Source organism: Scyliorhinus canicula, chromosome 10, assembly GCF_902713615.1.
Source record: "Scyliorhinus canicula chromosome 10, sScyCan1.1, whole genome shotgun sequence".
NCBI classification, from domain to species: domain Eukaryota; kingdom Metazoa; phylum Chordata; class Chondrichthyes; order Carcharhiniformes; family Scyliorhinidae; genus Scyliorhinus; species Scyliorhinus canicula.
In genome coordinates, this window is record NC_052155.1 from 171,545,726 (window position 1) to 171,561,513 (window position 15,788).

Consider the following 15,788-nt stretch of genomic DNA (forward strand, 5'->3'; position numbering starts at 1 on the left):
GCAAACCTCCCAGCCAGGATATTGATGCCCCTCGGGTTTAGATGCAACCCATCCTTCTTGTACAGGCCCCGCCTGCCCCGGAAGAGATCCCAATGGTCCAGAAAACACTCCCTCCTACACCGTTGGTTTAGCCACGTGTTTAGCCGCACTATCCTCCTATTTCTAGCCTCATTGGCACGCGGCACAGGGAGTAATCCTGATAGCCCGGAGACGGATCTTGCTCGGGTGACGCGACTCGGAGCTGCCAAAAGCGCGGGCGTGGGTGAACTACCTGGCGGAATTCCTGAGGCTGGAAAAAGTTAAGTTCGTCTTGAGGGGGTCAGCTGATGGGTTCACCTGGAGTGGAAGCCATTTATTGACTTTTTTAAAGGAGGTTTGAGAGGTCAGCAAGGGGGGACAGGGGGTGAGGGTGAGGGTGGGGGGGGGGGGAGGGGTAAGCAGGTTAAAATTGAGAAGATGGGGTGGCATCGGGGGGGGGGGTAGGTGTTGGTTATTTATTGAGTTTGATTCTTCTGACTTTGTTTGTATATCTGAAAATGCCTTGAATAATAATATATTAAAAAAGGTTTGTACAATACGTTTGTAAAAATTCCAGAGGTTATGGTTCAACTTGAATGCTTCCACCCAATTTTGAGGCTTACCTGTAAAATCATTTGCACACAGTGGGAACGGCCTATCATAAACATTCATACCTCCCTCTATTATAATAACATGATTGCTAATCAGTACTCAACACAAAGGGATGTGGTTGGTTATGTGAACTTTACAGTCTGGGGCAACCAGAGCACAAACACACTTGGTTTTTTTAGCGCTGTGAAATTATTCTCTAAAACTACAGGACCTAGAGAGTGAAACTATTTTCCAAAAGATGGAGCCTGGTACACCACAAAAGTAAGTAGTCGGAGTGTTTTCTGTTCACGTGGATGACAACTGCCTCTCATTTAAAACTGATCTGAAATTCAAGTGAGCTTATTTCCATCGGAATCCCAAAGAAAAAAATACACTCATGTGTTTGTTACGGAAGTTTCCTTACAGTGAGAGTGAAAAGTAAATTTGGAACATTTTCTAAATGATTTTCATCTGTGCTGATTATTTTTAGGAAATCTTGCAACATAAGGATCAACATAATTATAGTTTTAATGATCAAAGCAATATAATTGTTTTGAGAAATGTCATTGGGTTGCAACGTGGGGTGGGATGGATGCAGTTGTATTATAACAATAAGCAGATTTGAAATGCTTGGTTCTTTCCTTCCAGGCACACAAGGTTTTGTGATGTGATAATGCATGATAAAAGAGAGGGGAAGAATATTTTCTGGGGTTTCGGGAGTGAGGGGCGTTGGTTGGGGGGTGGGGGGGGGGGGGGGGAAGGGTGGCAGGTGTCCATCATAGAGGCTATTTCCAAACACACACTGTAATATAGGACGGGATTTTCTGCCCCCTCTGTGCCATGGTTTTGGGGCAGTGGGGGTGGCTTGCTATTGGCCAGCTTGGGATCTCCTGGCGCAAGCGTTGTCAATGGGGCTTCCCATTGTTCGCACCCTCCGCCACCAGGAACCCACTGTCGGCGGGAGGGACCAGAAGATCCCACTGCAGGAATGGCCGGAAAACTTTAGCCAATACGTTCATACCTATATAAAAGAAAATTACTGCGGATGCTGGAATCTGAAACGAAAGAGAAAATGCTGGAAAATCTCAGCAGGTCTGGCAGCATCTGCAGGGAGAGAAAAGAGCTAACGTTTCGAGTCCAATGACCCTTTGTCAAAGCTTTGACAAAGAATCATTGGACTCGAAACGTTAGCTCTTTTCTCTCCCAACAGATGCTGCCAGACCTGCTGAGATTTTCCAGCATTTTCTCTTATGCTCATATCTATAATGAGAATCACAATTCTTTGAGAAGTATCCTCTCTTTCGAAATGTCAGCGGCTGGTTTAGCTCACCAGGTTAAATCGCTGGCTTTTAAAGCAGACCAAGCAGGCCAGCAGCACGGTTCGATTCCCGTACCAGCCTCCCCAGACAGGCGCCGGAATGTGGCAACTAGGGGCTTTTCACAGTAACTTCATTGAAACCTACTCGTGACAATAAGCGATTTTCATTTCATTTTTCATTAATGTAAAAACTAATAACAGTATTATTGTTATACTTATATATATTACATTACATATTTTTTAATGCATATATATCTATATGTAGTATAATTAGAATGCCGAAGATTCCCTTTACCAACAAACTTATGAAAATGTTGATTCCGAAGTTATACAAAATTATTTATTTTCCCCATCTTTCTTTTTGATTCTTTTTCTCTGTAAAATTCTGAACCGCCAATCCAAAGAGTTCCCAGCCCTCGGGCAGTTTAATGAAGTGACTATTCTGGAGGAAAAGACAATCATTCTGATTGGCTTTCTGAGGGGTATTGAAATCGTGTCGCGTTCTTACTGGGTATCACACTCGTGCACTAACATCAGTCATCACAAGGCAGGGGCCACATTCTAATTGTGCTCCTCCCTACTCCAGGATTAGTGAAATCAACTATGCTAATGTCATGTCCATTACATTGTTAATGTTAATAAAAGCAGGTGATGGGTATTAATTGTTTCTCAGAACTTATAAATAGTTTGGATGGAATTCCACATTGTGGATACCTCCCTTGGGAGCTGCAATCCCACAATTTGAGCCCTCAGACGGGAATTGCCTCCTTGCCTTTCCATTCCGTCTAGAGGGGTGTCCTGTATGGTCTGCTGCTGCACAGACTCCACCTCTTTCCTTCCTCCATGGTCTGAACACACCTTGGCGTTCTGTTCTTCCGCCTAGTGGTGGGGGTCCCCTCTCGAGGAGGGCTTTGTATGTGGGAGTCCCCCTGTTTCCATCCGCGACCTGACACGGAGGGTGTTACTTGCAGCAGTGCCAAGCAATCGCAGATTAAGGTGGTTCGCTGATGCCCAGATCGCATGTCTCTTCTGCGGCCAGGGGCGGCTGTGTTCCACGTTTATGTAGATTGTCCGAGGTTGCAGCCCCTTTTTTTGTTATTTGAAGGGGCAGCGACCCAACCTTTGGTTGGACTTCTGCTCCACACCCCCATCTTCAGTCACCCGATGCGGAGGAAGGTGGGGAGGGAGGAGGACCTCCTCGTAATTCTGCTCCTAGGCCTGGTCGAGTTGGCCATTAACAGGTGCAAGCATGGACGGTCAAGGGTATTGTCTGACCCAACTGTCTGTCCCTCTGCCACGACTATGTTTGTGGCTGGGGGGCCTTTGAAAGGGAGTGCACTGTGTCCATTGGCACGCTTCAGGCTTTTCGCAACCAGAGAGCCATCATCATCCCGGGAATGACATTTTGATTTAGTTAGTTAAGTTTACTTTGACATTTTGTTTCAGTTGCAGTACCCCATTAAGAGCTCTCACCCCTGTCATTTTTGTTTCATTTATGATCATTAGTTTAATTAAAAGAGTATAAATGGGGATGGCTGGGACACTGGGTTGTGTGGGAGGAGAGCTGTGAGACTGAACAAGTCAATAAACTCTCTCAATAAAGAAAAGCCCTGTGTCTTGGTTCTGGCTTCACCAACCAGCTTGGATCCTATTAACCTAATAGAACGGAAACCAATCTATGAGCCGTTTGATCTGCACTGACCATGTAGCCAACTTAGCCACTGGGAAATTGGCTGAGTCCAGGATTGCACCCCTCAGTGGGAGGCAGTCCTACTCTTGGGTCGGGTATTATGGGGGTCAGCACAGGGGTGAGTGGGAATGTGATGGGCTGGTCACCTTATTTTACGTGTCCCCCTCCTGCTAGAAACGCAACGTACAATCCAGTCCCAGGTTTTGTTGTTATTTATCCTCTCTTACCTGGTACTTTGAATCATACAGTGGCTTCCTGACAGACTGATCTGCTGACTGGATAGATCTGATAGACTGATCACTTACACTGTTTACTTCTAACAATCAAAATATGATTGTTCAAAACTCCCGATGTTATTGAAACTATTTATCATGGTCAATGCAACTTTGTTTGGCCAGTTTCCCCATTGTTGACACCTACGACAACTGTAACATATTTTACTTGTACGATCAAGTATATGAATGTAAATACGATTACCAATGGTACTTAATTAGATTTAGTCGATTAACTATGAAGGATCTTGAGAATGGCTTGATAGTTGCAGTGCTAAGCAGTACTGTGCAATAAGTAATGGCACTTTAGTTGGTGCTCACCCGTAGCACCAGTACCAACATTATAAAAACTGCAATGACGTGCACAGTGACACAATGGTTACCACTGCTGTCTCACAGCATCAGGGACCCGGGTTCAATTCCGGCCTTGTGGAGTTTGCACATTCTCCCAGTGTGTGCGTGGATTTCCTCCGGGTGCTCCGGTTTCTTCCCACAGTCCAAAGATGTGCAGGTTAGGTGGATTGGCCATACTAAATTTCCTCTTGCTGTCCAATGATGCGCAGGTTAGGTGGGGTTACGAGGATAGGGCGGGGGAGTGGGCCTAGGGAGGGTGCTCGTTCAGAGAGTCGGTGCAGACTCGATGGGCCGAATGACCTCCTTCTGCACTGTAGGAATTCTGTGGTTCTATGCTTTAATATACTGATCAGTTTGTTGGGACCTCAATAGGAGCCATTAACATTTGAAGAGAAGTTTGAAATCCCAGTGATTAACTGAAAGAGCAATGCCACAAGATTCCATGTTTTTAAGCAAGAAAACAGCTTTATTGTACAAACGTAAACAAAGCAAGCACTACTAAATTAACACTATAGTTTAAAAAGACTTAGGCTTTGCTCCCCCAAGAATACTCTTCTACATTACTAGATTTTGGAGGTTCATTCATATCTGCTGGGACTAAACAAGGTGTGCCACAGCCCTCTGGAATTCACTTTGGTTTCTCCTCAGTCTTCCAGCTGTACTCCGAGTCATGGATTTCATGAGATCCTTTCATTAACTTTTGACAAAGCAATCCTCCAGTTCTCCTATCAGACCTCAGGATTGTGGACTCCTCAGCTCAAGTGTGGTCTTCATTACACTCTTGCTTGATTACTTTAAGATCAGAAAACTCTATTGGCTTCTAATAGCCCTTAACCATGGTTCTACAACTGTGTTACAGCTCCTGGCTTATTGTATATCTTGGCCTTCTCCAAACTCCACCAAGGCTTACTGTGACTACTTTCTTTCTGTGCATAAGCATATAGGTAAATTGAAGCGAAAGAACCTTCTTCAGCCTTACAGCTCATCCCCATGGCAATGTGGAGTAGCTTGGGATGCTCCAAACAGAAATATAAAAATAATAGAATCATAGAATCCCTACGGTGCGGAAAGAGGCCATTCTTTTACCTTTAAAACAACACTTTGATTCTGAGACCCAAATGAATAATTTATATCTTTAATAAAGGTAACGGCCCTTTTCTCAGGCTGAGAGGTTCCACCAAGAAGTCTTCTGATTACAATGTGCTTTCAGAACGTCTTTGAACTTGCGACTGCATGAATAGCGGTAACTACACCAGAAAATATGATAATTCAAATCCCTAATTGGAGTCACTGTCGGCATCCTGTCCCTCCCAGAACTCAGAGATGGGTCATTCATTATTTAAGATTTTCCCACTTCCAACATTGATCTTATGGAATAAACACAGGTTACCCTTTGAATCTTAATTAACTCAGGCCTGTTTGGTTTGTAGTTACTTGAGATGTTTACCAGTTTCTCAAACAAGTGTTTACAATGAGCGACATTAAAAAAAAAATCCAGTCCCCAAATTAAGAGTTATATTTCCAAAACATAGAATCCATAGAATCCCTACAGTGCAGAAGGAGGCCATTCGGCCCATTGAGTCTGCACCAACCGTCCAAAATAGCACCCCACCCAGGCCTATACTCCGCCCTATTCCCATAACCCCATCTCACCTTTTTGGACACGAAGGGGCAATTTGCCATGGTCAATCCACCTAACCTGCACATCTTTTGACTGTGGAAGGAAATCGGAGCATGCGGCGGAAACTCTCGCAAGCACAGGGAGAATGTACAAACTCCATATCAGTTATGAAATGGGATATTTGCAACGGATGCTTACAGCACTCATTCAGAATGCGGCAAAATTCATCAAAATATCAGCTTTCTGCTATATCCTCCTGGTTAAATTAATCACCTACCATAATATTTGATACACACTGATATCTCATGTTGGTCCAAATGCTTTGCTATCCCTTTGTCCCATTCTTAGAGTTAGAAAGGCCGGTTATGTTGATGTTTCACTACCTATATTAACAGAAACATCACTCGATCTCACTAGGGGCGAGATTTTCCAGCACTTCCTGATGCTGGATCTTGGGTCCCAGCGAAAGCAACCCCCCCCCCCCCCCGCTACAGTGCTGAAGGAGGCCATTCAGCCCATCCCCTGCCACGGTGGGTTCCCCGAAAAATCCCTTCCATGTGTGAACTGAGCCTATTTACTTGGGAACACCTGAAATATTGGCGGAGTGGCTTTCTACAGGGGAGTGAGGAGGGGCTGTGGGCATGAGAAACTAGAAGATGGGAAAGAAGGAACTCACTGACAACAATTAGAGTGGATTGAGCTAGGAATGGTGTTTTCCATTATGATCACCTCATATTGGAAATTAGAAAGATGTGTCAACAGCTCCATGCCTGATGATTTTCTACCTCTTAGAACTTGGCCAATCTAGGAATATAATCATAATGAGAAAGATTGAACGTCTCACCCTGCGATGGATTTCTCCCTGACTGAGGGGGGTGAGAGAGAGGGATGTATGTAAAGATATTCTGGGCTGGGAATTCTAGCCAGCTGTCTTGCTACTAATGTGTATCTAAAAACAAAAGCATCCAATTCTCACACTGTGAATGCAGAGCTTATTAATACCCTTAATATTTCTCATTTACTTTAAGAAGGTTCACAACTGGCTCACAGGCACAGAAAACACACCGTTTTTTGCTTTTTTTTGTCAGGAAGAACGTATTTGCTGGAATTAAACTGAAAAAGAAGAAAAAGGAAGAAAGAGGTTTATTCATAGCAAACAAAGGTGCATTAGGTAAGGCTTTGTAGATAAATATCCACCACTGATAATAAGCAATATAAATGCCGCACTAAAGGATGTGGAATTGGTAAGAGATTGTTGCACCGATATTCTGACAAATGTATTCTATTTTAGATCGAGTAGCAATCCTTCACCATAAGTAAACAGGAGTTAATTACACTGAAAGCAGTTTGCATGGGTGTCAGGTGTCAAGACATTTGCTTGTGCTATGGTAATAAACAACTTCAGGAGAAATTCGAAGGCATTTCGCAATGTTTGGTCACTTAGAATAAAATAGAATTTACATAGAAACAGGCCATTCGGTCCAACTGGCCCATGTTGATGTTTACACCCCACGTGAGTTTCCTCCCATCCCTCTTCATCTCACCCTATCACAACCTTGCATTCCTTTAACTCTTGGGTTTATTTCGCTTCCTTTTAAATAGAATCCCTACAGTGCAGAAGGAAGCCATTCGGCCCATCGAGTCAGCACTGGCCCTTGGAAAGAGTATTCTACTTCAGCGTATGCCTCCACACTATCCCCACCTAATCTTTTTTGGACACTAAGGAGCAATTTAGAACGGCCAATCCACCTAACCTGCGCACCTTTGGGCTGTGGGAGGAAACTGGAGCACCCGGAGGAAATCCACGCAGACACGGGGAGAAAGTGCAAACTCCACACAGTCAGTCAGCCGAGGCTGGAATTGAACCCGGGACCCTGGAGTTGTGAGGCAGCAGTGCTAAACACTGTGCCGCTAGTCTTTAAACTACTCCACGTGGTTGCATTGAGTTTCGGATTCTAACTAAAGAAGGTCACTTGAATTTTGTATTGAATTTATTACTAACTTCCTTAGACTTGGTCTCCCCCAGAAATGGAAACATCTTCTCTATGTCTGCTCTGTCAAACCCTTTCATCATCTGAAAGACCTCAATCTGTTCTTCCCCCAGCCTTCTTTTTTCTCTTCAATCTTTCCTGAAGCATATCATCTTTCGGTTCTGGATTCATCTCTGTGAATATTTTTTTGAACCCTCTCCGGGTGTTTTTATAGTATGAAGAGGAGAACTGGGTACGCTACCATAAGTGTGGCCCAACCAAAGGTCTCTACACCTTTAACATAACTTACCTGTGCTCCAATGGGGAAGGTCTTGTGGTGCAGTGGGTGGTGTCCCTGCCTCTGAACTAGAAGCTCTGGATTTGTAGACCCACCCCAGGATGGCCATGGAAGGTACACTCATAACGTGGTCAAACAGGTTGTATGCCAACCTGCAAATCCTTCCAACACATGCAAGCGGTAAGAGCAGAAGAGAGTCCTGGTTAGTGGTGTGATGGAAAGAATTTGGAGCCTCTATGGATGGATGGATTTGTTTATTGTCATGTGTACCGAGGTGCAGTGAAAAGTATTTTTCTGCAAGCAGCTCAACAGATCATTCAGTACATGGAAGAAAAGGGAATTAAACAAAATTCAAGAAAATACATAATACTGTAGGGCAACACAAGTTATACAATGTACTATATAAGCATTGGCATCGGATGAAGCATACAGGGTGTAGTGTTAATGAGGTCAGTCAATAAGAGGGTCATTTAGGAGTCTGGTGACAGTGGGGAAGAAGCTGTTTTTGAGTCTGTTCGTGCGTGTTCTCAGACTTCTGTATCTCCTGCCCGATGGAAGAAGTTGGAAAAGTGAGTAAACCGGGTGGAGGGATCCTTAATTATGCTGCCCGCTTTCTCCCGGCAGCGGGAGGTGTAGATGGAGTCCATGGATGGGAGGCAGGTTTGTGTGATGGACTGGGCGGTATTCACGACTCTCTGAAGTTCCTTGCGGTCCTGGGCCGAGCAGTTGCCATACCAGGCTGTGATGCAGCCCGATAGGATGCTTTCTATAGTGCATCTGTAACAGTTGGTAAGGGTTAATGTGGACATGCCGAATTTCCTTAGTTTCCTGAGGAAGTATAGGCGCTGTTGTGCTTTCTTGGTGATAGTGTCGACGTGAGTGGACCAGGACAGATTTTTGGTGATGTGCATCCCTAGGAATTTGAAACTGCTAACCATCTCCACCTCGGCCCCGTTGATGATGACAGGGGTGTGTACTGTACTTTGCTTCCTGAAGTCGATGACCAGCTCTTTAGTTTTGCTGGCATTGAGGGAGAGATTGTTGTCGTTACACCACTCCACTAGGTTCTCTATCTCCCTCCTGTATTCGGACTCGTCGTTATTCGAGATCCGGCCCACTATGGTCGTACCGTCAGCAAACCTGTAGATGGAGTTGGAACCAAGTTTTGCCACGCAGTCATGTGTGTACAGGGAGTAGAGTAGGGGGCTAAGTACGCAGCCTTGCGGGGCACCGGTATTGAGGACTATTGTGGAGGAGGTGTTGGTGTTCATTCTTACTGATTGTGGTCTGTTGGTCAGAAAATCGAGGATCCAGTTGCAGAGTGGAGAGCCAAGTCCTAGGTTTTGGAGCTTTGATATGAGCTTGGTTGGGATTATGGTGGTGAAGGCGGAGCTGTAGTCAATAAATAGGAGTCTGATGTAGGAGTCCTTGTTTTCGAGATGCTCTAGGGATGAGTGTAGGGCCAGGGAAATGGCGTATGATGTGGACCGGTTGCGACGGTATGCGAATTGAAGTGGGTCAAGGCGTTCCGGGAGTATGGAGGTGATGTGCTTCATGATCAGTAAACTTTACTACCATCACTATCCATAACTCTTTACCGCAACATGCATGTGAAAAGTGCATGCTCCACAGCAAATCAGAATCCCCCAGTGAATGGTACCGCGCACACACCTGCTTTTCAATTCTATCCCTCTTTATTCGCTTTTTCCAAATTTACTTGCTACTTCTGGGGATTTCTGTGTCCGTATCCCGAGGTACCTTTTACTCCACTACCCCATTTAAACTCCTATTTCTGAGGAGTGTGAGGCCTCCTGAAACGTCCTGTCAAAATACACCACCTTACACATCTGTATTGAAATTAATTTGCCAAATACATGCCCATTCTGCAAGCTACAGAGTAGACACAGACGTGAGGTAAACAAAGGGGTATTGACTCAAGTGACACCAACCTTGGCTTTAAAAATCAAGATTTAATAGGACGAAGAAAAGACGAGGGGAGTTGTGGAGTTCCACAGCTTTGAGTTCCTGAAAATAAATAAATTACAGGATGGACTTCAGGATAGCGTCTTTCACTTTTGCTGGCAACCATTTTTGGGTATCTCATCCAGAGTGTTAACAGCTTCCGCGGTCAGAGGAACATGGAAGTTTGGGCATCGTTATTAAGTAGTAGGCACAGCGCTAGGAACTCACACATGTTTATGTGCTAACGTTCATGGACGTGATTGGGAAAGAGTGTCGTTTGGATGAGGAGTGTCTGGGCCTCAGCGTGTGATCACAGGGGATGCTGGGAGGTTGGGCGGTGGTCGGCGGCCCTGTTGGTTGGGCCTCAGTATGCAGTCGTTGGGTGGGATTAGGTGTTCAGGCTGGGGCCAGGGTGAGATCAGGATTAGGGCCTGGAGTTTGGAGTCAGAATAAGGCCCGAGATTTCAATCACCCAGAGTGGGGGTGGTTGCGTTGAGAACAAACCCTTTTTTGATGCTCGCCGTTGGATTTCCTGGGGCCAATGAACATTGGTGGTGACTGCCCCAGGGGCAAGCCAGAGTTGTGAGAGGGAGCGTAGCAGGCATTAGGCCCCAATCAATGGCCTAACGTCTGCTTCTGGTACGGGTAAAGGGCGCCTGTTATTTGACCCTTACTGAAATGCAGTCTGAAGCAGAATTGTGTGTGCACTGCTTAGACTACTGCTTCTCTGCAGTCCAAAGCTTCTGACTGACCCTCCAGCTTTGAGAGCGCATTCTCCAACATTATTTGGATAGCGGGTCTACGTTCTGGTCATTCATTGGTCGCCCTGGGGAAAATCGCAATAAGTGACTGTTTCCCCACATAGCGTGAGCTTTTGACCCCCATTTGAACCTGGCGGCAGTGTCCTGAAGCCTGCTGGGAAAATCCAGCCCCTCATGTCTACGGTCTGCATTATGGGAAAATCACATTCATGACCGCAGGATATCCCAAAACACTTTGCAGCTACCAAAGCACTTCTAAAGTATAGCGACTGCTGTGAGGTAAGAAACGCAACAACCAATCCGCCTCAAAGCCCCACATACAGCAATGTGATAATGACTAAAAAATCTGTCAATTGGGAGAGAAATATTGACCAGGGCACTGAGGGGAACTCCTCTGCACCTCTTTCAGATAGTTGGATCCTTCATCAATTTAATCAATTTAGTCCGAAAGATGGCGCCTCTGACAGTACAGTACTCCTTCAGCACTGCACTGGAGTGTCAGACTGGGTCCGCCTGCTCAAGTGTCTGGAGTGGGTGATGTACCATCAATTGGACGCGAGACACGATGAAGGTCCAAATTTAGGCTTTAATCAGCTAGATGATAATTTACCGAAATTCACTAGACTCTGGGGTGGTCCCGGTGGATTGGAAATTAGCAAATGTGACGCCACTGTTTAAAAAAGGAGGTAGGCAGAAAGCAGGAAATTATAGGCCAGTGAGCTTAACTTCGGTAGTAGGGAAGATGCTGGAATCTATCATCAAGGAAGAAATTGCGAGACATCTGGATAGAAATTGTCCCATTGGGCAGACGCAGCATGGGTTCGTAAAGGGCAGGTCATGCCTAACTAATTTAGTGGAATTTTTTGAGGACATTACCAGTGCAGTAGATAACGGGGAGCCGATGGATGTGGTATATCTGGATTTCCAGAAAGCCTTTGACAAGGTGCCACACAAAAGGTTGCTGCATAAGATAAAGATGCATGGCGTTAAGGGTAAAGTAGTAGCATGGATAGAGGATTGGTTAATTAATAGAAAGCAAAGAGTTGGGATAAATGGGTGTTTCTCTGGTTGGCAATCAGTAGCTAGTGGTGTCCCTCAGGGATCCGTGTTGGGCCCACAATTGTTCACAATTTACATTGATGATTTGGAGTTGGGGACCAAGGGCAATGTGTCCAAGTTTGCAAATGACACTAAGATGAGTGATAAAGCGAAAAGTGCAGAGGATACTGGAAGTCTGCTGAGGGATTTGGATAGGTTAAGTGAATGGGCTCGGGTCTGGCAGATGGAATACAATGTTGACAAATGTGAGGTTATCCATTTTGGTAGGAATAACAGCAAACGGGATTATTATTTAAACCATAAAATATTAAAGCATGCCGCTGTTCAGAGAGCCTTGGGTGTGCTAGTGCATGAGTCACAGAAGGTTGGTTTACAAGTGCAACAGGTGATTAAGAAGGCAAATGGAATTTTGTCCTTCATTGCTAGAGGGATGGAGTTTAAGACTAGGGAGGTTATGTTGCAATTGTATAAGGTGTTAGTGCGGCCACACCTGGAGTATTGTGTTCAGTTTTGGTCTCCTTACTTGAGAAAGGACGTACTGGCGCTGGAGGGTGTGCAGAGGAGATTCACTAGGTTAATCCCAGAGTTGAAGGGGTTGGATTATGAGGAGAGGTTGAGTAGACTGGGACTGTACTCGTTGGAATTTAGAAGGATGAGGGGGGATCTTATAGAAACATTTAAAATTATGAAGGGAATAGATAGGATAGATGCGGGCAGGTTGTTTCCACTGGCGGGTGACAGCAGAACTAGGGGACATAGCCTCAAAATAAGGGGAAGTAGATTTAGGACTGAGTTTAGGAGGAACTTCTTCACCCAAAGGGTTGTGAATCTATGGAATTCCTTGCCCAGTGAAGCAGTTGAGGCTCCTTCATCACATGTTTTTAAGGTAAAGATAGATAGTTTTTTGAAGAATAAAGGGATTAAGGGTTATGGTTTTCGGGCCGGAAAGTGGAGCTGAGTCCACAAAAGATCAGCCATGATCTAATTGAATGGCGGAGCAGGCTCGAGGGGCCAGATGGCCTACTCCTGCTCCTAGTTCTTATGTTCTTATGTTAGCCCGGGGGTCGACTACAGTGAAAGACCGACAGCCGGGAACTCTGGGTACTTATACCCCGCCTCGGAGGCGGGGTCTACTAGCCTCTCGACCAATTGGTGAGCAGTCACATGACTAGTCCCAGCCAATCAGCCGAGAGGGACATGACCAGCCAGAGCCAATGGGAAAGCAGTGCTCTGCACCAATGGCAGTGCTCCCATTCAAACCACTGCAGTGAGACTAGTATCTGAGTGCTTTGATTCTGAGGTGAGAGCAGTACCAATAAGCCAGGTTTAGTTGTATTACAATAACATCTTTAATTTTTAAGAATAAGAATAATCTTTATTGTCACAAGTAGGCTTACATTTACACTGCAATGAAGTTACTGTGAAATTCCCCCAGTCGCCACATTCCGGTGCCTGTTCGGGATTTGAACTGTGGCAATCAGTCGGACCAGGGCACAGATTCACACCAGTAAATGGTACCTTTAGGACTGATATCAAGAGGAGGTTTGTTATGCGGGGAGCGATCAACATCTGCGATGGACCATGAGGTGGAGATATGCTGCTCTGTTTGCAGAAATGGAGCAGTTCTGAACAGATGCATTAAGATCGGTTCAATACTCTTCCTCATCTACATACAATCACCCTTTTTTTCTCTTGTGAATTTGACAGAAATACCATGATCTCTGTGGCAAATTAGTACAGAAAAAACTTTGTACTGAAGTTGGATTAACTACTGTCTCATGATCTACACTGTTGTCACTGAGCAAACAAGTTTACTAACCGGCATATCAGCTGCCTCACATTGTCAACCTTTGGCAACTGACTCTCCTGGGAAAATACTTCCTTTAAACCAATCTAACATCCCACAAAATAAACAACTGATGCGTGTGATTGCATTGTGTGGTTTAATCTCGATTTGACGAGAGAATTTGAACAGAAAGCAGAGTAGAATTTACAGTGCGGAAGCAGGCCATTCGGCCCATCGAGTCTGCACCGGGCCTTACAAAGAGCACCCGACTCAAGCCCACGTATCGACCCTATCCCCGTAACCCCCACTTAACCTTTTTTGGACACTACGGGCAATTTTACATGGCCAATCCACCTAGCCCGCACATCTGTGGGAGGAAACTGGTGCACCCGGAGGAAACTCACGCAGACACGGGGAGAACCTGCAGACTCCGCACAGACAGTGACCCAGTCGGGAATCGAACCTGGGACCCTGGAGCTGTCAAGCAACTGTGCTAACCACCATGCTACCGTGCAAGCTTGCTATTTTTGAAACATTCTGATATTCGACGAAGACCAGAGGGGGCACAGCGATCTTTGTTGGAAATGTAGGAACAGCAGGAGATTTGTGTTTTATATGTTATGCGCTAATTGACATAAATCATTCTCATGCAGCACCTCATTATCACAATAACTAAAACAAAAGTAATCTAATTCTCAAAACATTTCACAAGTGACTGCATTAAAAGGAAAATCAATAGTGAAGCTGGTAACATTGAAATAAATTCACCTTTTTGCTTCTTTGCTTTCTTTCTGCCCTTCAGCCCCTTTCCTTCTTTCTCCATCTCCTTTCTACCTCTCTTCTCGCTCTCTCTTGTTTTTCTCTTTCTTCCTATCCTCCATCTCTCACTTTCACCCGCACTTCTATTCCCTCCTTCACTGCTCCCGTTTTCCAATCCCCTCTCTCCGCCCTCTTCCTTTCCCCTCCCTCTACTTCCTGCCTCTCTCTCCTCCTTCCTTTGTGGTTCCTTAGTGTCTCCCGCAGAGCGAGTGGGCGGCCCTCATGTTTGTGACTCAGAAATTTGTATATTTGAATCCTACTGCAGGACAGCAGCATGAAAATCAAGGCTGATAGTTCATTGCAGTGCTGGAGGAGTGCTACACCTCTGGAGGAACCGTCTTTCAGATGCCACCTTAAAGCAGGACTCATTTGCCTCTCAGGTGGAGACACTCTACTGAAGCGGAGGAGGGGTGTGTCCCCAGTGAAGGGGTTAATATTTATCCCTCAATCAACATCACAAAATAAACAGTTTAACTGGTCACCATCGCATTGCTGTTGTGGGAGTTTGGTTGCTGGATTCCCAGTTTTTTAAAAGGGGTGAGGCAGTGGGAAGCCAAAGGAATAGGGAAGTGTTGCCGCAATTTCTGTTTATTTTCCAACGCCTGCCGATTTTCCTGCCAAAGGCGTTTTTCAGAGAGATTGAAGGAATGATTACCTCGTTCATATGGGGAGGGAAGGTGGCCAGAGTTAGAAAGGTGCTACTACAGAGGGGAAGGCAGGCAGGGGGTTTGGGTCTTCCGAACCTGATGTATGATTACTGGGCAGCGAATGTGGAAAAGGTGCGGAGCTGGATAAGAGGGGTTGATTCCCAGTGGGTCAGAATGGAAGAGAGTTTGTGCAGGGGGTCGGGATTGAAAGCGTTAGCAACAGCGCCACTCCCGATAGCCCGGGGAAGTACTCAGGGAGTCCGGTAATAATAGCTTCATTGAGAATTTGGAGGCAGTTTCGCCAACACTTCGGGTAGGGTCAAGGGAAATGCCGATTCGGGGAACCACAGATTTGAGCCAGAGAAGTGGGATGAAAATTTTCGGAAATGGGCGGAGAAGGGGATTAAGACACTAAAAGATTTGTTTCTTGTGGGTCGGTTTTCAGGATTGAAGGAGCTGGAAGTGAAGTATAGGCTGGAGCAGGGGGAAATGTTTAGATACATGCAGGTTCGAGATTTTTCCAAGAAGGAGATACAGAGCTTCCCGGTGGACATGGCCTCCACATTGCTGGAGGAGGTGCTGACGACAGGGGGACTGGAGAAGGGGGTAGTCTCGGCGGGTT

The 15,788-nt window shown here is 45.5% G+C and overlaps 1 protein-coding gene across 1 annotated transcript in view; it reads left to right on the plus strand.

Annotated features, from left to right (window-relative positions):
* The first annotated feature begins 785 nt into the window (after nucleotides 1–785).
* fer1l6 (fer-1 like family member 6) overlaps nucleotides 786–15,788 on the plus strand; it is a 193,624-nt gene continuing 178,621 nt past the window's right edge. The window contains exons 1-2 of the mRNA XM_038810140.1: nucleotides 786–891; nucleotides 6,953–7,035. Coding sequence (XP_038666068.1) covers nucleotides 869–891; nucleotides 6,953–7,035 — 106 coding nt within the window. The 5' untranslated portion in view covers nucleotides 786–868. The remainder of the gene's footprint in view (nucleotides 892–6,952; nucleotides 7,036–15,788) is intronic.